This window comes from Rutidosis leptorrhynchoides, chromosome 2, assembly GCF_046630445.1.
Source record: "Rutidosis leptorrhynchoides isolate AG116_Rl617_1_P2 chromosome 2, CSIRO_AGI_Rlap_v1, whole genome shotgun sequence".
Lineage (NCBI taxonomy): Eukaryota > Viridiplantae > Streptophyta > Magnoliopsida > Asterales > Asteraceae > Rutidosis > Rutidosis leptorrhynchoides.
This window is the reverse complement of record NC_092334.1, coordinates 196,197,995-196,222,242: the sequence shown is the minus strand read 5'-3', so window position 1 is coordinate 196,222,242 and position 24,248 is coordinate 196,197,995. Positions and strand designations below refer to the sequence as shown.

The following is a 24,248-nucleotide window of genomic DNA, read 5'->3' as shown; positions in this document are numbered from 1 at the left end:
ACATTATGAATATTTGTGAATGTATCGATTGCTATTACTTATGTTCGTCAACATTACAGGTACAACGAATTAATCCCGTATATTGATTTATGTTATTACAATTTCAGGCTAGGGTTTTCGATTTGGTGGTTTTACGTTGGTGATTTTGGGGTTTGGAAGACGGATTAGCGTTTATTTAAGATAACAATTGCCGGTAGAAAAGAGGTGTGTTTTGAAAGCGGCAGCAGTTATCACCGGCGATGAAAATCCCGTCGAAGGAACTCTTGGCGTTTTGCTACAATCAGATGGTCTCTCACTTCTAGTTAATTTGCTCATATTTATAGAATTTATTAGACTAAATTGGATAACTAAAAGTTAGTTACTTAAACTGGTGTGACAATTGTAGGAAAACAAGTGCACATGGATTTCATATTCGCGCTCTTGTGATACTATCGTTGGCTCCAACTCAACCGGTACTATGTAGCTAAAATGGTCCATCTTTGTTTTATAAATTTTGAACTTTCTACCTTCATTTTTGAAACCCTATAACTTAAGTTTGTTTGTTAGAAGTTCTTTTGCTGTGATTTTTGAATCGGTAACATCATCTGTAAATATCAAAGTTCTTTTCAGCAATTTGTTGCATCTTGAACCATTGAATTGTATACGAGTTTTTATTCATTCTATGGGTACAGGAACAACTTACTTAGCAGAAGCTTTATTTCTTTTCTTCAACATCATTAGTGGTAATTACTTGCTTTGTTATTTACTTAAGGACTAATTTTGCAGGTGTTTTCTTCCAAATCCTAACATAAATTAGGTAACCCAACTCTCAATGCAATAGCTTTAAGGGTAACGGAATTATTTTTGTCAGTGGCGTTGATGTTTTTTCCATTTTTAATATGCATGTATAATCATGATCAATAGCTATAGACATTAGTCAAACATTAAATTTTGAAAAAGTGGGTATGAACAATTGAAATAAGCTATATATTATAGAAATTAACTCAGAGTGATTGAAGATTGTGAGGGAGAATAAGTATATCTGTTTATTGTGAAAATAATTAGTCTGACTTGGTGTCATCTAATGCCCTTTTATTATCTTTAGTCCCGTGGCTATTATGTAAAAGTTTGTTAATTCGTGATTAACTTGAAACATAAAATATACAATATTTGACCCTTCTGCATGTGTACATAGACAATATATATATATATATATATATATATATATATATATATATATATATATATATATATATATATATATATATATATATATATATATATATATATATGTATATATATATATATATATATATATGTATATATATATATATATATATATGTATATATATATATGTATATATATATGTCCATTTATGTTTGTTTTTAGTTTTCTTTTGCACATAAAGGTTATTGCAGACCGAATATTTTGATGAATGAATGGGACATGTTTGAATTATATATTTTCTAGGGTTGTTGTTTGTAGGTTGTTGTCTCCTTATGTGGCTGTTGGAAACCAGCAACGCAACCTGAGTACAAAGTTCCGATCTCTCGAAATGACCAACTAATGAGTGGTTCGTTCTTATTATCTGTATCAGACGTTTTAATGTTATACAATATATGGCATTTTTTTTTAATTTCAGTCTATATCAGTATCTGCAGTTGTGGGAGATGCTTCTGTTGTTCCGTTTCAAGACTTTGTACTTTCGTTAGCTTCAGCGACTGAGGAACAACCGTTGCCGCATGCCATTATATGAGTTTCCTGTTGCCGTTGTGCCCGAACATATACTATTTAATTAGCTTCACAGTTGAGTTAATATATGATTCGTTTTGGTCCATTGGGTCAGGGACGATGAGTCTACTACCCATTGACTTCTCAAAGAAGATCATTCTTTTTCTAAAAAACTATATCATTCCTACCATCATTCAACCAACAGTCAAGTTGAGTAAAAAAGTCTCCTTACAGAGTCATTTTGACAGATTAAAATACCAGTGTCATATTACTGACCAAAATCGTTGCCAAACTACTACCAACTCACTAAGTCGAAATACAATCCTATTTTCGACATCAACATACGCTTTTAAAACCAAATAATAATCATTTCATAATAATATTTTAACTTGATAAACTCAACTGTTTGCCCAACCTTGCTTCATATTATTGCAAACCAATTTTGAATTCACCCTTATCTTCACCATGCACTTCTTTAAATTCAAATTTTATTTCTTTTTACCAACAAGTTGAAAACCATTATCATTTGTTGATCAATCATTCCACTTAGGACCTCTTGGAATTTTAATGTGTTCTTTTCGTAATGTGTCGGGTTATGATTACAGCTTGCTGCTGCATCTCATTTTTCTTTTATCCTAATGTAGTCAAAATATTTATATATAACCTTTTGTAATTTACTTTTGTTTTTGTCTGTTGTTTCGTATGTTTTTTCCTCATTAATTTTGGTTTGATAAGCTATCATTACATGTCTAATGCTGAATTGGTGATGGAGGCTTAAAAAAAAAAAAAAAAAAAAAAAAAAAAAAAAAAAAATATTGGCCAAAACATTAAATACCTTATTACGTATGACCGGCTGTCTCTTATGAACTAACCCATACTTTTGTTGTTATTTTTGTTTGTTGTTATTTTGTAGTAAGAGAAAGGAAGGTAAGAGACCACATATTCAATTAAATTCACGACCTTTTACAATTGATTTTAGCTGAATTTATAGGGTTTTTCCCCTTTTGATAGATGTTTCAGATTTGTACTCCATAGCACATACAACCTGTTGTAGCACATATGTAGCAAACAACAACGCGATATATGCCAACTGCACATGAATGCCTTTCAAGGTGGCCGCTGCAACGCGCGCTTGGCCACCTCACATGAATGCCTTTCAAGGTGGCCGCCGCAACGCGCGGTTGGCCACCTACTTGTTTCATTACAATGATTCATCCAAAAAGTCGTTTACCCATAGCTTGAACGTTAATAACGGATCAATATAACTCAATCAAAGCATTATATAAATAAGATTTCTTAAAGCTTAAAATAACAGCCTCTACATGTTTCTAATTTTATTTAGTTGGTGCTAAAATAAGAAATTATGTTCAGTATTTAATTTTGGGATGTCCTAAATTGATAGTTCACTTCCATAAAAAAAATAATAAGAAGCTTAATATATATTATGCCCTTAATGTATGTGGATAGAATTAAAGTAGAAAGAAAATTTAAGGGTAAAACTGAAAAGTAAACAAAAAGTATAGTACTTTTATAACATTTCTTTAAACTGTGTATTTTATGTATGTGGACTATTAATATAGGACGGAGGGAGTACTATAAAAATAACTAGGAATGACATAAGTTTTTTAGGGGACCATTGCCCCCCACCACCTCCACCTCATCATCTTAAATCCTCCATCACTGCGTTTACCTTATTCTTTCTTAAAGAATCCTTAACAAAGTGTTTCCTAGTTTAACTTTGATTTTGGAGAGAAATAAAGATAAAGAAAAAGACACACAAAATGAATAGTGTTTTTGAGATTTATTTTAAAGAGAAAAATAAGAAAAGGGAGAAAAATTCTAATTAATTTTTCTCACAAATTAGAAAAATTTCATTTTCTTCCGTTTAAATCATCTTCTCTTATCTTCGTTTCTTTTATAATTAAACTAGAGAATATAGCTTAATGAATTTCGATACATTAAGATGATTTATTGAGCATCACAGATTGGTCACCATCTCCATATGCTAACGTTAAACATCCAGTGAAACAAAGTTTGTTGCCGACAAACGTTTAAAACCATATGCAGCATACCGTGAAAGGGAGTTTCGTGAGGAAAATCATGGTCATTCGGCAGAAGAGGGTTGTAAGACCCTGAATTTTATACATCACATTTAGTTTCAGAGTGATACGCCGTACCAAGAAAGTGGCACGCCGTGCCAAAGCAAAATTTAGCAAAACAAGTTTCAGAGTGGCACGCCGTGCCAAGAAAGTGGCACGCTGTGCCAAGGCAAACATGCAAATTCAGAACCCAAGTGGCACGCCGTGCCATGACCTGATTCAACATTTTTTTAAAAGGGTTAAATGAGGGGCAAAGTGGTAATTTCACTTATGGACGGTTTTGAGGCCACAAATCTGGCCAAACCTCATCCATATCTTCATTTCATCTTATCCTCTTCATCTCAAACTCTCTCATCTTTCTAGAGAGAGGAAACCCATTTAGAGAGAGAGAACTTTGATTGGAGAAGAAGAAGCTCGAATCGGGTGAAGGTGCAAGAGTTAAAGTTGTTCCTTTCATCCCTAGCTACGTTTTGATTGTAGTGGTAAGTCTCGAATCCGAATTTTAGTGTCTGATTCTTGTTTTGTGTTAGGGTTTGAGTTAGTGTTGGGTTATAAACCCCATTTCTCATGAAATTGGGGGTTTTGTTGTATTGTTAATGTAAGTGAACCCGATTATTGTGGGGTTAGGGTTTGATGACGAATTTGGAAGTATTTGTCATGGTTTGGGTGTTAAAACACTAGATTGTAAGTGTATTGGTAATTTTTGATGTTCTTAAGAACAAGTTTGCTAGTCAAAATGGGTGTCGCCTTTGATTTGGTGTCAAAATAAGTTTTGAGTCAAGTTTTGGTAAATCAAGTATGTAAATACTTTATTTAGGTGTTACTTGGTATTTTGGAAATATAATCACTAGTCGTTAGTGATTTTGGACGTTTTTGGGACTTATGTCAAAATGGGTAAGTTGATTGGGTCGAATTTGGTAATGACACTAGTTTTGGTCAAATGGATGTTTAAACACTTATGTTAAGTGTTAAATGGCGTTTTTGAAAGTAGTCGCTCATGAGAAGTGATTTTGAGTCAAAGTGATGTTTTAACACAAGTCAAACGTGGTCAAATGCAATATGGGTCAATATTCCAAGTGTTGTGGTTTTGGGTGTAAATTGACTAGTCGAAGTGAGTTAAACCTAATTTGGTCAATTGGAAGTTAACTTTTGTGTTAAGTGTTAAATTGGTGAATTTAAGACGTAATCACTAGTAATGGTGATATTGGGTCAAACTTGACTTGTTTGGTGATTAAGTGCAATTTGGGTCAAGTTGCACTTATGGGTTGGTTTGTAAGGTCAAGTGCAATAAGTGTTAGTTTGTACCTTTTTGAATGGGTCGAAATTACCACTCGTAGTGGTAATTGGTGAAGTCCACTTATGTGTCTAAATGGGCGGATTGTGGAGGTAGGTATAAACCCTTGGTTAAGGGTGTTGGCGTCGAATTCTCTTGTAGAGAATTTATGTTGATTATGTGTATACCTATATGCGTATTATAGGTAAAAGCTTGCTCGGTTGCGTTTGGTAGAGATTTCGCTCATGATTTGTAATGCTCGAGTTCATGAGGTGAGTGGAATAATTATACATGTATGTATATAATGTATTTATTTATGTAGCGTGAAATGTGGGTTAGTCGCGGTGTTAAGACACCACATTTTACGTGACGAGTGGGTTAGTCGCGGTGTTAAGACACCACTCCTGGGTTAGTAACATGTGGGTTAGTCGCGGTGTTAAGACACCACATTGTCGTGATGGGTGGGTTAGTCGCGGTGTTAAGACACCACCCGGGGGTTAGTGATACGCGGTGTTAGGTACACTAATGGATGTTGTGAACTCCGATGGTCTTTCGCGAGCACCATTCCCTTGTACTATTGGTTAACCATGGTTGTGTGATTTTTTTATTTAGCATATTAAATTGTGAACTATATGCTATTGGCGATGCTAGCTTATTATTAATTGCGGATATTTAGTTTATGCATTGAGATTGCATGGTTGTTTAGTTGCTAGCTCGTATGTGGTATTTTTGTAAGTGTTTGCAAGTAAGTAGATTATATATGTATATGTATAATTATTGCATTCACTAAGCTTTATGTTTACCCCTCTCGTTGTTTACCTTTTTTCAGGTATTGTGATTGTGAAGCTAGCTAGTTGTTATACTAGATGCGTAGGAGCACTTGGGCTCGATGGGGTAGCTTTTGGATATTTGGACGCGGATTAGGGATTTAGTAGTCCCCGGGATTATGCTCTTGGTATCGGGTTGGGTTATTGAGTCTTAACCCGTATTTTGTGTAATTGGTTCATTATTACAAATGCTTTTGTGATGTGTCATTTGTGTACCAAGGGTCATTATAAGTTGTTCAACGTAACGTTATGATATTATGTTTTTGGCTAAAACAGAGTTGCGAATGTTATGTATTATGAACGCTACATTGGGACCTAACTTATAAAAAAAAAAATAGTGCTTCGATTTTGGTAAACATATTCGGGTCGTTACAAGGGTGGGGCCCAATGCTTTCGTATTCTATCACTAGTATTTTATAAGTTGTATTATTATATCTAGAAGTGTAAGTAGTGTTTCTTAACTTGTATTATAATATCTGGTGGTGTATGTTAGTGGGTATTTTTTAGTGAAAAGAATGAAGCTAGAGTTTAGTGAAACGATAGTGAAAGAGAGTGATGTTATATGTCGTTGACTGAAGGAGATAAGTATTAGTATTAGAACAAAGAAATTGAATTCAGTGCAGGTTTGCGATCGCGGATCGCGATTAGAAGCTCGTGAACCACGAGTGACTTAGCAGAATGCAAGGCCATGGGTAATGTGAGGAATGTCACACCCCCTAAATGGGACCGGGGGTAACTGTGACTAACCAATACCATAACACAATTGTATAAGCGAGAACCACTCTAAATGAGACGTTTTTATTAAACCATAAGTAAAGTTGCAGCGGAAATAAATAGTCGTTACAATTGAAAATCATATGTAAATAGCAATTATTCAAATGCATAAATATAAATGATAATGCGGACTCCATAGCAGCATTCAAGAGTACCAAGTAGCAAAGCTAATCATCACCTTAGACAAAGCATGCTTAAAAGTGTCAACCAAAAAGGTTGGTGAATTCATAGTTTATTGGTAACAACCAAAGTTTTTAGACCACAAGATTTAATTATAAAGCAGTTGATATAGACATATCAGTTGAAAGTAGTGCTGAAGTGTATGATATCGAGACTAAACAAATTTACCCCATAACACTTTATCCGTTCGTGTCGTTAAATCGTTATTATGTATCCATTGACCAACGGTCACCTGGATAGAGACATTGCTCTCAATAGGCCTACTCACAATAATTAAGTTTGCGTTTATACGTAGCAACTAATGATATCATGACAGGATTTAGCATGAAACATAGAATGGCAGCAACGTTATAGTTTGAGTACTTGTGTCTAAAGCGTAAAACAGTTTAAAAGCAAGCATGTGTCTCACCCAAAGTTTATAAAGCAATTAAGAAATAGTAAAAATGGGGCTATGAAGTTCACCTTAACAGCAAGTGAAGTTATTCCACGAAAGAAGAATGAACGGAAGTAAACGATCGGGATCTCAACCTAGAGATATAAGTTTGGTCATTAGTTTGTTCAATCCGTCAAGTAAGAGTTCATAAGAATCTTATGAGTTACTAAGTTTGTTTAACAAGTTTGTGTCCACTATAATCAAGTTTAGACGTTGTACAACCTTGCCCAAACCTCGGTGCTATCAAGTAAGTCAAGGGATGATCAGATGTAACCCGGGTTCAGGAACTTTCAGTTGGACTATAAGTCTACAACCTTTCGTTTAATCCAAAACCTTATTCCCATCATGGCAACCTAGACATCATCCACATGACCATAAGTAGCGGTGAAGATAAGTCATACGTTATCGGTATGATTATAGTTTCCACTTATAATGTGTGTATAAGGATTTCAACACTTAAATAAATTACTTATACAATAAGTACATAAAGTATATTATATAATTTATAATATAGTTATTATTAATAATGTATTATTATTATTAATTTAATTAAAGTTATTAATATGATAAAGGTATTATTAGTTTAGTTATATGTTTAATTACTATAATAAAGTTATTAATTCTAATTACAGTTCAAGTATTATTAATAATTAATATTATACTTAGTATTTATTATATAATATGTATTAAATATAATTATCATGTTCCTTCATTTATTTTTGTAATTATCTTATTATATTTTTCGATTTTAGCCAAAACTACATTAATTCTAGATAAAATTTCGAAATTATATCTAAATTAATTTATTTTATTTTTTTACAGATCTAAATAAGTATAATAATCATATAAAAAATTTACATAAAATTTTATCCTATTATTTTATTTAATTTTGAATTTAAATCTTAATCTATATATATATATATATATATATATATATATATATATATATATATATATATATATATTGTATAATAAATTAAATAAATACATTAGATATATCAAATACTTATATAATTTAGTAAGTAGATTTAAAACATGTTTAGGTATTTTATACATGATTTATTTTGTATTTGATAATTTTAAACAATTTAATTCGATTTTTGGGTATATATATAACAGTTTTGAATATTAAATAAGGAATATATATATATATATATATATATATATATATATATATATATATATATATATATATATATATATATATATATATATATATATATATATATATATATATATATATATATATATATATATATAATGACAATCAAATTTAGTTTTCGACTTCAATAACATTTATATGATTATTACAATCTGTAAAAATTATTCTTACTATTTTTATTACTTATACAATTTAATACTCAATTTACATATTAATTATATAAACCGATTACTAAGTAAATAAAACTCTAGGGGTAATTTAGTCATTACAAAAGTGGAAAAGTGATGGTTGTTATAGTACCTCCCCGTTAATAAAAACTTCGTCCCGAAGTTTTAGGTAGACTTCTCGGATGCATCAGCGGTTGAGAAGAGATGGGGATATTTTTGTTTCATTTAGTCTTCACATTCCCAGGTATACTCAGGGCCTCTTCGTGAATTCTAACGGATTTTAACAATAGGAATGTTGCGCTGTTTCAAGCATTTAACCTCACGATCCATAACTTCTATAGGTTCTTTAATGAAGTGCATTTTATCATCAATGCGTAGATCATCCAAAGGAATAACAAGTGTGTCATCAGCGAGACACTTTTTCAGATTCGATATGTGAAATACGTCGTGTCCACTACTAAGCTCGGCAGGTCGTTCTAATCGATATGCCATTGGACCAATTCTTTCAGTAATCTTGAAAGGTCTAACAAAACGCACACTTAGTTTACTTAGTTTACTTCGTTTACCAAAACGAACGATGCCTTTCCAAGGGGATACTTTCAGCATGATTTTATCATCAACTTGGAATTCTAAAGGTTTCTGACGGTTATCAGCATAGCTTTTCTGTCGGTTGCGGGTAGTTTCCAATCGTTTCTTAATCTGAACGATCTTTTCGGTAGTTTCGTGTATGATTTCAGGATCAGTTAACTGTCTGTCTTCTAATTCATCCTAGCATAGTGGGGATCTACATTTTCGCCCGTATAAGGCCTCAAAAGGTGCAGCCTTAATACTTGTGTGGTAACTGTTGTTGTATAAAAATTCAGCCAAAGGCAAATGTCTATCCCAACCTTTGCCGAAGTCGATAACACAAGCACGAAGCATATCTTCCAATGTTTGAATGGTTCGTTCACTTTGTCCTTGGGTTCCGGATGATAAGCAGTACTCATGTCGAGTTGAATTCTAAGAGCAGATTGTAAAGATTTCCAGAATCTAGAAATGAACCAGATGTCATGATCAGAAATGATAGAGATAGGGACTCCATGACGTGAGACAATCTCTTTGATATAAAGTTGTGACAATTTTTCCATTTTGTCGGTTTCCTTGATCGGTAAGAAATGTGCAGATTTAGTAAGATGATCCACTATGACCCAAATAGTATCATTGCCACTAGAAGTCTTGGGCAATTTATTAATAAAGTCCATCGTGATACATTCCCACTTCCACTGCGAAATATCCGATTGTTGAAGTAAACCAGACAATTTTTGATGCTTGGCCTTAACTTTCAAACAAGTAAGACACTTTCTCACATATTCAGCAATATCAGATTTCAAATTAGGCCACCAATAAAACTCTTTCACATCGTGGTACATTTTACTAGAGCCTTGGTGAATAGAATACCTAGTCTTATGTGCTTCATCCAAGACTAGTTCTCGAAGATTGGGACCTAGATTTGGTTATTGAAGTACCGTGTTCCGTTTCCCTTGAGTTCAAGTTGACTTTCGAGACCCTTAAGTCCCTCGAGTTGGACATTCTCTTCCTTCAATACCTCAAGTTGTGCTTCGCGGATTTGAGACGTAAGATTCGTATGAATAACCATGTTTAACGCTCGGACTCGAATCGGTTTGACACAATCCTTTCTACTAAGAGCATCAACAACTACATTTGCCTTACCAAAATGATACTTAAGTTCGTAACCGTAGTCATTTAATAACTTGACCCAACGCCTTTGTCTCATGTTCCGTTGCTTTTGATTAAAGATGTGTTGAAGACTTTTATAATCGATAAACACTGAGAATTTAATTCCGTAGAGGTAATGTCTCCACATCTTCAATGCAAATACCACAGCTCCTAACTCTAGGTCATGTGTGGTATAGTTCATCTCATGTTTCTTCAGCTGTCTAGATGCGTAGGCACTAACACTGTTACGTTGCATCAAAACACATCCAAAACCTTGGTTCGAGGTATCACAATAGATTACAAAATTGTCAGTACCATCAGGTAATGATAGAATCGGGGCTGTGGTCAATTTCTCCTTTAGAATCTTAAATGCATATTCATGTTCTTCGGACCACTCAAACTTCTTCCCCTTATGAGTTAGCTTGATGAGAGGTTTAGCTAGAATGGAAAAGTCTTTAATAAACCTTCGATAATAAATAGCAAGTCCCCAAAATTGGCAGTGATTTTCGCAGGATCGACATGTATTCCTTCACTATCAACTACATGTTCAAGGAATTGTACGGTTCGCAGCCAAAATTCACACTTGGAAAACTTAGCATACAACTGTTCTTTGTTTAAGAGCTCTAGAATCAATCACATATGTTGTTCATGCTATTTCTTGTTCTTGGAATAGATTAATATATCATCGATGAAAATGATCACGAATTGATCAAGATAAGGTTTACATACACGGTTCATATGATCCATGAATACAACAGGAGCATTTGTTAAAGTAAAAGGCATGATAAGAAACTCATAATTTCCATAACGAGTTCGGAAAGCAGTCTTAGAAACATCAGCTTCCTTTACCCTAAGTTGATGATAACCCGACCTAAGATCGATCTTCGAATAGATGCTTGACCCTTGCAATTGGTCAAATAGGTCATCAATACACGGAAGTGGATAACTGTTCTTGATGGTTAGCTTGTTGAGTTCACGGTAATCAACACACATCCTCAACGTGTCATCTTTCTTCTTGACAAAAAGAACGGGTGCTCCCCGCGGAGACGAGCTAGGATGAATGAAACCTTTTTCTAAAAGTTCATGGAGTTGGTTGGAAAGTCCCTTCATCTCAGAAGGAGCTAAGCGGTATGGTGCGTTTGCAATAGGTGCAACACCGGGAGTTAAATAAATTCGAAACTCAACCTGTCTTTGGGGAGGGAGACCAGGGAGTTCTTCAGGAAATACTTCAGTAAAGTCTCTAACCACCAGTACATCTTCAATACGTTTCTCTTTCGGTTTGACTTCCTTAACATGAGCCAAAATGGCTTGATATCTCTTCATAAGATATTTACGGGTTTTGATACAGGAAATGATGTTAAGTTTAGAACCACTCATCTCTCCTTGAATGATTAGGGTTTCACCATTCTCAAGAGGAATGTTAATGGTTTTCTCATAACACATGATTGCAGTTCGCAATGAACGTAACCAATCCATCCCTATAACTACATCAAAGCTTCCTAACTCGAATGGTAGTAGGTTGATCTTAAAGTGTTTGTCGGCTAGAATCATATCATAATTTTTATAAACGTTATCTACTTTCATAACCTTACCATTTGATACTTCTATAAGACGCTTAAATTCTAAGGCTTGTGTTTTTTCAGTGAATAAGGCACAAAATTCAGTAGACATATAACTTCTATCTTCACCGGAATCGAACAAAACAGTAGCATAGCAGTTGCTAACAAGAAACATACCCGTTATAACTTCATCATTATCACGGGCTTATGCGGAAGTCATCACAAAAGCATGGCTCTTGGCATTACCAGTGTTACTGATATTGCTCAAAATATACATATTTATCTTCACAATATCCCCCTACTTTCATGACATTTCGATACGGGTTGTGATGATTAGTGAGCGGTTTGTGGTATTTAGTCATTTCAGGACAAAAGTGGTCTAAACGTTCATATTTATGCTAAGGAATTAACCCTTGGTCCAAAGGAATGAACCAAGTGAAGTTTTGGAGAGAAAAGGAAGTTCCAGGGTGAAAAGGAAGTTCCAGGGTGAAAAGCGGCTCTCCTAAGATTAAAAACTGCGCCCCTATGTGCTAAAACGTGTGTTAAAAAGATCAGAAGCCAAAAGCGCCGCTCCAGCACAAAAGTGTCGTTCTTATGTGCCAAAAGTGTCGCTCCTACCCAAAAGCGCCGCTCCTGTCCTCCCAAAAGCGCCACTCCAAAACAAAAGTGCCGCTCCTGACGCTGATTCAGCCAGAAAATTCAACCGACCTATAAAAGCATATTTGAGGTTTTTGAGTGAGAGAGCTGCGATTGGGGTCCGAAATGGAACCCTAAAAGGGTCCATTTCATCATTCTATCTAGATCAAAGCTCAATTGATGATCCAAGTTGAAGATTAGTGAAGCTAGATGCTAGATCTACATCACCCATTCTCTATTTTATAATTTCCTTTCCATTTTAGCACTTGTCTTTATTTTCTCTACTTGTAATGATGAATGCTTTAGTCTTAATTGATTTTGTTCTTGTTTATCTTATGATTACAGCTTAGATCTTCTTCTCTTTATCATTTTGGGTTGTAATCTCCACTTTGCTTTATCTATTTTGCACTAATTAGTTGTAATCACTACTTTTCTTTATCTAGTTGTGAACTAATTACTTGTAATCACTCAAGATGATGTTTATTTGTGTTTTTATGCTTATTATCTTAGCCATGCTTGGCTAAATCTCATGTGTTTGCTTATCTATGAATCTCTAATGTTAGTGTTTGCCCCAAAATCAATTGAATGATGTTGTTTGAATGAATTACTTGATCATGTGTTATTGTGTTAGCTAAAGATCCATTGCTATGAGTTTGTTTTAGGCTCTACTTTGATTACATATGTTGAGTAGCTCTTTTAGTGATTTGAGAAGTGAATCAATGTATGCTTCAACACCTTGGGTGATCTAGACAACTAGCTTAGGAATTACAAGTGATTGTGTTCTTGATCTAGGTTGGTTTTCAATTCGCCTTTAGTCAACATAGTAGTGCCGATTATCTTAAGTGATTTCGATAGTTGGGGGTTCTAAGTGATTTCAACCCAAGCTCAATCTCAATGACCAAATCATGCTTAACTCGATCTTAGGATACAATGCTTATGTGAATTCACGGAGTGTTACTTGATTTGAGGTTTAGTAGTAATGCTAAATATTTAATAGTTCAACAACTAGTGTGATAGCAATTTGGGCAAAACGGGGCAAGCCAAGCATAGAGAGGATTATATAAGTGAATACTTCTTAGTTAATTTGATTTAAGTCTTAATACTTCATTACTTGTTTCTTGCTACTAGTTTACTTGTTAAGTTTAAGTTTGTTTAATTGTGCAAGTTTTAGTTGTTAATTAAAATCAATCAAAACCCCCCAGTCAAACAAACCCCTAGGACAATTAATAGTTTCAATTATCCGACTTACACCACTCTCTTGAGGCGAACTTGAAACGAATACTTACATTAAAGTACTATATTAACCGGGTTCTAAGTGCTCGTTAGTTGTTTGTGCTTTTTTGTAGTGTTTGAATCATGTATAAATTTAGAGGGTAAAAGATGTACGTTGCATCACATCAATACTTTCTTGGCACTGCTGCCGGGGAGCGGTTAGCTAAGTTGGGTAGTTGGTTTAAACTTTTAGTTGTTCGATCCTTTTGTAAGAATTTCATTCTTGCAAAAGTTACTTTTTGTTTATATTTGTTTGTATTCGAAAAACGTTTGTTTGTTTGTGGTGTGATTAAGCTAGATGGCAGAGTATGATGCTTTATGTGACTACTTGATGTCAAAAATCGCGAATTATGATCAACAATTGATGGGATACTTAAGTCACATGGATATGAATAATGGTTATTTGGGCATGAATGATGACAATGGTTATTTGGGCAACAATGGTGATTATTTGGGTATGAATGATGGTTATGGGTATATGAATGATGGTTACATGGGTATGAACACCAACAGTTATATGGATTTGGGTCAAGTTAATGGTGAGCCGGATGGTTATTGCGGTACTTATGATGGATGTTATCAAGACGGGGGTTATGATGATAGTTACATGAATAATTTCTCCCCCATTGATCAACCTTGTAATAATGGTCCTATTTCCAATTTTGACTTTATAAGTTAACCAATGGACTATTGTTATGAGGGGGATGACTCAACATTGGATTCTCCTCAATTTCAATTTCAAAATCAACAACAAGAGGAGATCGATCTGAATTTACTAGAGTTATTCTCAACCATTGTGAGAACCCACCTTAACCGTATGGAGGCTTTAATTCAAGAGAGAATAGATTTAAGGGAAATGTTAGAAATTCAACAAGCTTCAATTCAAATCTTAGAGACAACTGTGAGTTTCATGCTCCCTTTAGTTGAAGATTTTGTATCCACTACCATTTCACCACCCACCTCACCCGTAGTTTCTACTTCTCGGTCAAGAAATTGGATCTTTTATGATGATGATGTAAGCTTTTATGCCAAGACCAAAGTAGTGGAGATTGCACAAGTACCCGAATCTTTGATAACCAATGATGAAGATGAGGATGAAGATGATGAGAAGGATAACGATGAATGTGAGGATAGTGAAGACGATGAAGAGGATGAAGATTATGCGAATGATAATTTTGATGAAGATGATGAAAGTGATGAAGAAGATAATGAATTGATTGAAGCCTTACCAATGCCCAATGTTTTTAAAGTCTATGATAATCCACTCGGGGTTAGTGAAGATGTTAGTGATGATGATAATGATGAGGATAATGATGATGATGGTGAAGATATCATACCCAAGGTCCTTAAAGTTTACAACAATCCTCTTGGATATGATATTGACAATTTTAAGGAGGTTTTGCAACCCGAGGTTGATGATTCATGTATGTGTGAGCTAATTAAGAAAGCAAACCTCATGTTCAAAACCGTGTTGGGAAGAGAGTCTTTTGTTGACTCTCGGGTTGGTTCAATCTTCTTCATGCAAATGAAGAAGATTATTCTCTTCTTATACACCACCCGAGGGGTTAATGATTGGCTCACTCTCTTGATTCGTGAAACTTTTTCCACCGATTTCACATGTCGTTCGATAAAATGTGGGGGAGGACCACCCCGATAAGGAATGTTAAGAAGACGGGGATGAGTCAAGATAAAGACTCGTTAATCAAAATCAAAGCAAAATGGAAGTTTGGTGATGTGGTTTTGATAAGATAACTTTATGCAATTTGATAATCACTTGTGGAAATGGCCTTTGTTCTCGGGTATCTCTATTTCTTCTCCATTTTCATTTTGTCTTCTCTAATTTATTATTTTATTTCGAATTCATGTAATGAGGGCATTACATGATCTCAAGTGTGGGGGGAGAGATAAATTCTCGTGGACTTATTTTTATAAAATTATCACTAAATTTTAAAAATTTTCCAAGTAACTTGTTAAATTAAGTGAGAAATTTTGGTTAAAGGTAGCTATAACTTACCTTTTAGGGTGAATCAACTCCACCCTTATTGAAGGAAGTAAAGTCTTCCTTTATTTTTGTAAAAGTTCAAGTGAAAGTAAAGTCTTTCACTTTCAAAAATGATTCATGTGATTAAAGTCCAAATTTTTAGAGAATCAAAAAGTTTTGCAAGGGAGTAAAGTCTTCCTTTTGTGTTGTAATTGTAATTTTCAAGTGGGAGTAAAGTCTCCCATTTCCAATTGATTTTTGTGCTAAAATTATTAAATTAAAAGAAAAATCAAAACTTTTACATGGAAGTTAAAGTCTTCCATGTTGTGCACAAAAACTAAGTGTTTAAAGCTAAAAGCTTTAACACTTCCAGATGACTCAAGTCCATCCATGAAAGGGAGTCAAGTCTCCTGAATGTCGCATTACTTGGTGTGGGATACTTCCTAATCCACATCTATATTGACATTGGTTGTCTCATCATTTCACGATGTTTCAACCGATGTATCATACCGAGGGAAGAGGAGCTACCGAGCTTCAACGTGTGCTATCTTCTTGATGAAGAGCAATAGCTTCGTGCTAGTGTTGCTAGATAACACAACCTATAGCCAAAAGTTATGGCACCCTTGTTCAATCAACTAACGGAAAGGTAGTAACTACTTCCTACCTTTTCTTATAATAAGCATAAAAGCTTGTTATGTGGGAAGTATATGAGTGAATACAAGCTTCAAGCTTTGACACTCCCAATGTTTCATTTTGGAAGTAAAGTCTTCTAAACTTGGAAGTAAAGTCTTCCAAGTTATGTTTGTTCCAAGCTTAGGAGTAAAGTCTCCCAAGTCAAACTCAATCCTCTTAAAGGAAGTTAAAGTCTTTCTAGTGCTTCAAAATTTAGAATTGGCGGACTCTCTTATTTATCCACATGGGGCTCTAATTCCACGAACCTCCGTCAATGCTTTTGCCCTACTATGAGAGAAACCATAGAGTTGTGATAGAAAGCTTGATGAGTGCCGGTTACCCCGTGACTGGGTGACCAAATTAAGGTGGGGTACCCAGTCCCTTACCTTTGGCACACCCACCTTAACCCTATACTTGGAATTGACGATTATCATTAAGAATTGACGGCATAAATTTGGAATTGACGACCATTATTGGAATTAACGAAAATAGGTGTTTTGGGGGCATGGAGGTGGAAGAGAGATAGCCATCGCGTGTTGATGAGGTGAGCATATCTTTTTGGAGGCGTATTCTTTACACGATGCATTTCTTGACGATTGGTGATGTGTGCGATATTCATAGCCCTTATTCATTTGGGGTGTATTCGGATCATATTGGATACACTTTGAGATTTTTATCATGATTTAGAGCTTATCACATACATTTAGGTATTTTGGGTCACTTTGCATTGTTTTGGGTTAGATTGAGAAGCTTTTGGGTAATTAAGGTTATTTTAATGGGTAACTTTGTGATTTGTTGGCTATCCCGTGAATACTATGTTGTTGATCAAAGTTAAAGAAGGTCAAAGGTTGATTTGAAGAGTTTTGATTCTTGATTGGTGCTAGTTGAGAAATTGATAGTTGCTTGCTAGAGGTTATGCTTTGTGTTGATACTTGGTGATTTTAGACCTTCTAGAAGCTTGTTGTGAAGTTTTTGAATGATATTAAATGATGGATGAAGATTTAGTATTAGGCTTGAATTTGATGGTTTTGAGTGGAGTTTGTTGAAGATGTGAAGAAGATTGTGGTGTGTGAAAGTTTAAATTTGAATATTGTTGAGATGACTTGAAGACAATTCCTTGAAAGTCAAACTTGGTCAAAGTCTTGGAAGTCATAGTTTTAAAGTTAGAAGAATCGATGATTGAAATTGTTTTTGTTTAAAGATTGTTGAATGCTTAACGATTGGCAAGAATCATTGAGGTAATTCATTGAAGTTTGTCAAGTATTTTTGAGATTGTGCTTGAAGGATTGAAAGTTAAAAAGACCATACTTGAAATTGCAAGTTTGTATTAATCAAAGTTGGTCCTCATTGTGAAGATATGGTTAAGTTTAGACTTGCTTGAGGACAAGCAAGGTTCAAGTGTGGGGGATTTGATATTGCTCAAAATATACATATTTATCTTCGCAATATCTCCCTACTTTCGTGACATTTCGATACGGGTTGTGATGATTAGTGAGCGGTTTGTGGTATTTAGTCGTTTCAGGACAAAAGTGGTCTAAACGTTCATATTTATGCTAAGGAATTAACCCTTGGTCCAAAGGAATGAACCAAGTGAAGTTTTGGAGTGAAAAGGAAGTTCCAGGGTGAAAAGCGGCGCTCCTAAGATTAAAAACGGCGCCCCTATGTGCTAAAACGTGTGTTAAAAAGATCAGAAGCCAAAAGCGCCGCTCCAGCACAAAAGCGTCGCTCCTATGTGCCAAAAACACCGCTCCTACCCAAAAGCGCCGCTCCTGTCCTCCCAAAAGCGCCGCTCCAGAACAAAAGTGCCGCTCCTGACGCTGATTCAGCCAGAAAATTCAGCCGACCTATAAAAGCATATTTGAGGTTTTTGAGTGAGAGAGCTGCGATTGAGGTCCGAAATGGAACCCTAAAAGGGTCCATTTCATCATTCTATCAAGATCAAAGCTCAATTGATGATCCAAGTTGAAGATTAGTGAAGCTAGTTGCTAGATCTACATCACCCATTCTCCATTTTGTAATTTTCTTTCCATTTTAGCACTTGTCCTTATTTTCTCTACTTGTAATGATGAATGCTTTAGTCTTAATTGATTTTGTTCTTGTTTATCTTATGATTACAGCTTAGATCTTCTTCTCTTTATCATTTTCAGTTGTAATCTCCACTTTGCTTTATCTATTTTGCACTAATTAGTTGTAATATCTACTTTTCTTTATCTAGTTGTGAACTAATTACTTGTAATCACTCAAGATGATGTTTATTTGTGTTTTTATGCTTATTATCTTAGCCACGCTTGGCTAAATCTCTTGTGTTTGCTTATCTATGAATCTCTAATGTTAGTGTTTGCCCCAAAATCAATTGAATGATGTTGTTTGAATGAATTACATGATCATGTGTTATTGTGTTAGCTAAAGATCCATTGCTATGAGTTTGTTTTAGGCTTTACTTTGATTACATATGTTGAGTAACATATGAAACTAAACATTTCTTCAAGATTGACACTTGATTTCATCTTAAACCTCATTGTATCTCGATGATTACAATCAGCGTTCAAATCTATCATGATTCTTAAAAACACCTCAATCGAGAGGATAAACCAATCGCACTTCATCTACGGAAGAAAAGATTGATGCATATAGTTATGCACCTGAAAAACCCTCGGAAACTGAGTAAACGTTTGACACGTATTTGTTCTAGTTCCTTTGACATTGTTATTACCGAAGATCGTTTTGCAATCCCTTTCCAAAGTAGCTAATTTTGTCACAGCTCCAGCAAGTCAACTCCGACTTTTCATCCGAAACAACTTTATTATAACCGCGATATATATGCGTACTCTTTATTGTTACTGGGGAACCTTTTATATTCCACAATATTACCATCAGCGATTAATCATTCTAAAAACACAATTCTCCTGAAACTACCTCGGTTTGATAACCGATGACCCAGATCAGTTAACTTTGAAAATGCTGACGAAGCAGCATGTTGTAGATGATCTTACTGGCCAAAAGTTTGATGATAAAGAAAGGAGTGTTAGGAACGCTCGATAGAAAATTTAGTACCGAAAAGCGGATTATGTGAAACTATGAAGAAAGCCGTGGACAAATCACAAAGAATAAGTTTTCCTTCAAAGAATCCAAATGATTCTGTGCCTGCTGAAATCGTTAGCAAACATCTTATTTCTCATTCTAAACCTTCACAGACAAATCTTCTTCATCATCCATTGATATTAGAAATTCTAAGATATTCTCGTATGTTCTATTATAAATATCCTCCATATTTCTGGCGATATTTTCACAACTATTCTTATCTAAGATCATTTATCTCCCCGTAATATCTGCAACATAAAAGAAACTGTGTTAGTTTCTCAATTCTGAAACCTTCGAGTTTAAAATATGAATGTTTTGAAGTAGTGTTAGGAACTGAAGCATGGATCAGTATAATATAATAACACTTGATTAACGTCATTATATTACAGTAAGTCATGCTGAGTTTCTAATGAAGCATGATGATTCACAGTACCGTCATCATGTGCCATTTACACGACTCTTACATTCTATCTAATCTCTAAACATATCAAGCGAATATTTTTCTGGATGACTCGGTCTTCTCCAGAGTATTCTGGTAATTTAACAAATCAAAATAGTTCTATTACCATTTTCTTCTTAGAGCATTAGCTATGTTCATTCTGAATTTCATATCTACGAATTCCGGATCATTACTCGCTTGACTTGAAGTCGGGAAGAGAAAACGAAAGCATGAAGCTCTGAAAAATAATGAAGAATATAAACTTCGATAATAACCCCAAAATTACAAACCGTGTATATCAATGCAGATAGCAATATAGAGACACGGGAGAATTAGAAACACTATAAACACAAGAGTATAGTAGAAGTAAATAGATTCTTCTGGTGGTAGATGAAAAAGAAGAATGACAGATATAAAAGTTAGGAGTATATCAAGAATCAGGACTGGATGGAGCATATTGATGAATGCTTTAAAGTAAGAATCAAGGGAGAAAGAATAGAAGGTGTGAGTCGTGGAAAATAAGGAAACGAAGGGATGAATTTATAGTGAAATATCCGACAGAGCAATCGAAACAGATTATTGCATATAATCAAAGAAGATCCTGATTTCCTTAATCACCAAAGAACCAAATCTTATTACATAAGATTCTCTTTAAATCCCTTAAATCCCGGAAATCAATCATAACTACGTCATCGGTTAAGACGAATATATTTTACTCATCTCACTCTTTTACGATAGTCTTATTTATATTCTTCGCATAATCGAATCGTTTTATCTACATTACTCAATGATGATAAAACTCCATTATCACCTTATATTTGTCATGAAACCCTTCTTATTGTTATCCATAACAAACTCTATCAAATTTCGGGGACGAAATTTCTTTAACGGGTAGGTACTGTAATGACCCGGAATTTTCTGACCAAATTATACTTATGAGATTAATATTTACATAAATTAAACCATACCAACATGATAAGCAATCCAAATTGTTGAGACTTGTGTTTTTGAAAAGAGTTTTACACAACGTTTGACCTTCCAATATGACCGATGATATCACGAACTATATAACATACGATAACTATACGTTTGTGTATATATATATGTATTTATATATATTTAACATGATCTAAGGATGGTTTAACATCTCATTGTATACTAATGACAATGAGTTATAAGTATATTTTGAAACTACTAACTTAAGTTTTCAAAACGATAACTATACGTAATATTCTTTGATATATATACTTATAATCTATAATGCTTATACATGTATCGTATATATAATATATTTAATCACTTTTTAAGGACTTAAATACATAAAACAATGTAAGTATATTCACAAAAGATAGCTATATTTGAATTCTCGTTCCGTTTCCTCAAGATTTCTATACGTATATCTAGGGTATATGTACCCGTATCATACCCAGCTTCTATATGTATTTACTATTGGTATATACACATCAAATCAACATCCTAATCAACATTATTACTGCCCTAGATATGAGGTAACTAGAATTTGTCAAGTAGTATGAATTATTAGTAAGAAAACAAAATTAGGAATCCTTTTCTTTCTTTATAAACTAAAAACTTTTTTATAAATGAACACCATTTCTTCACTCCATTTTCTCATACCTACACCCTCATTTCTCTCTTAAAATACTCCTAACTTCATACTTGATCATCTCCAAGCATTTTTCCCATCATTTAGCTTCAATTACAAGTCTTAAACACCATAAGAAAACTCTTTTAAGAACATATCAAAATAACCACCCATTTGAAGAAGTTTACTTCCAACCTTTTGATCTAACTCCACCACTCTTTGATTCCAAGATTATTTCTTATCTTTTGCAGTAACTTTGTCCAAGTAACTTGAGGTAGTAACCTTGTTCATAATATTATTCAATTCATATACATATAGCTATCTTATTTTGTGGTATAAAATTTTAACAACAAGAACATAGTTTGAATGATTTCAAACTTGTTCGCAAACTAAATAGATCCTTCTAACTTGACTTTTAAAACACTTCAAGACCTGTAATATATCATAATGATATGCTAATATAACAAAATATAACTTGATTTTACAAAGAACATCTTAAAAACTGAATCTACGTCGTCGGAGTGCAACCGGGGGCTGTTTTGGGTTGGATAATTAAAAACCATCTTGAACTTTGAATTGGAAGTTCATTTTCTATAAAAATGATATTTCTTATGAATATGTTAACACATAAAAATTTCATGGTTTAACTCAAAGTGTAAGTATTTTTAGAAAAATGATCATTAAATGTTGTTTTTATGATGGAAAATGATCACTTTCATAAGTTTCACCAAAGTTTGACCTATAACCTATGATTTCGAATATAAACTAAGGTATTTTCAGTTCATATTCTTAAAATTTGACTCGATCCAAGGAAGTGGCAAGTTGAACCAACAAAAACGGAGTTGTAATGAAGAAACTACGACTAAAACAAGATTGGGTATCCGAAGCTAGTTTAGCTACGAAAATATATGGAGAAAAAGTAAATTAATCATATCTTTTCTAATTAATATTATATTTTATATATAATTACTTATGATTTGATTTTATATATTTCAGGACCACCCGTAGACAACACGAGAACATTAATCATAAGACCTCATGATTGTACGCAACACGTCATTTGACAACACGGTACTTTATGTACGCAACACGTCATTTGACAACATGGTACCATGGGTCGAGATTAATTCTGATCAATACGAATACGATGGGGTCTTTATTTATTTTATTTAAGCAACTAATTGTGGACCACTAACATCGGACTGCTAACTACGGACTAAGAAAATATTAAAAGTATTAAAAGTATATATATATGTAACGAATACTTAAAAAGAAAATATGTTGATATATTATATATATGGTTAGGTTCGTGATATCTATCGGAGACCAAGTCGAATTAAATACCTTCAAGGCAAAAGTGAGTTTCATTTGCTCCATTTTTAATTGTTTTTGCAATATATATTTTTGGGCTGAGAATACATGCGCTGCTTTTATAAATGTTTACAAAATAGACACAAGTACTTAAAAATATATTCTACGTTGAGTTGTACCACTGGCATATTTCCCTATAGCTTGGTAACTACTATTTACATGGGTATTGTAAACGCGAATCCTGTTGATAGATCTATCGGGCCTGACAACCCCAATCGGGCTGGACGACCAGTATTCAATGGTTGCACAGTACTTCGTTTCGGTGACTACACTTGGTACAGCGTAGTGAGATTTCATAATAAAGGGAATATGCGACGTTGATTAAATGTTAAGTATGGTTACCAAGTGCTCAACCACTTAGAATATTTTTATTAAATCGTTTGTGTATATGAAATCTTGTGGTCTATTAAGGTATAGAAATGATTGTTATGATAAACCTATGAACTCACCAACCTTTTGGTTGACACTTTAAAGCATGTTTATTCTCAGGTACAAATTAAGTCTTCCGCTGTGCATTTGCTCAATATAAGGACATTACTTGGAGCTGATCATCGCAATGGGACCAAATGTTGATGACTTCGTCCAGGTAGATTAGGACGGGTCCTTTCAGTTGGTATCAGAGCGGTGGTCGTAGCGAACCAGGTCTTGCATTAGTGTGTCTAACTAGTAGTTGTTAGGATGCATTAATGAGTCTGTACTTCGACCGTGTCTACATGTCAAAAGTTTTGCTTATCATTTTTAGTCGAAAATCATCTGCTTATCATCCTTAGGAAATTAACTGCTTATCATTCATAAGTCTAGACACATTTGACTGCATTTACTACATTGATAGTGTATAGACGAATTCTTATCTTAGCATATCTGTTATTGCGAACTTTGACTGATATCTTTTCAAAGATTTTCCGTAATTTACGGGATTTTGGTATTATATATACATATGTAAATTATGTATTGAAGAGTACCAAATCTAACTCCTATAATCTATTCCATACCAAAAATTCATTTTCCCCATTATACAAGATGGATTCCGCATCTAGTTCGAATTCTTCAGATTCCGACAGTTATGCCGATATGGATTTCCATTCGGGCACCGAAAGCAGCGTCACCGGAATGGATCAACCAATTTCCCATCATCTATTCTGGATGAATTGGGGATGGGTTCGTAATATACTAAATCACTGGAGACAAGAAGAAGGTGATCCATTCCATCCACCAAATTGCCCTGTTGGCGATGAACCTGAAGCACTTACCGGCGAACCTATTCGAAACACCGTTTTCTCTCTCATTTCTAG

At 34.2% G+C, this 24,248-nt stretch overlaps 1 protein-coding gene across 1 annotated transcript; it reads right to left on the bottom strand.

Moving 5' to 3' along the window:
• Window positions 1-2,452: 2,452 nt before the first annotated feature.
• Window positions 2,453-12,076, bottom strand: LOC139888508 (uncharacterized). The gene is made up of 2 exons (XM_071871514.1): window positions 11,410-12,076; window positions 2,453-2,484 (listed from the first exon to the last, which is right to left on the bottom strand). Exons 1-2 carry the CDS (start codon window positions 12,074-12,076, stop codon window positions 2,453-2,455), a joined length of 699 nt encoding a protein of 232 aa, XP_071727615.1.
• Between the last annotated feature and the right edge of the window lie 12,172 nt (window positions 12,077-24,248).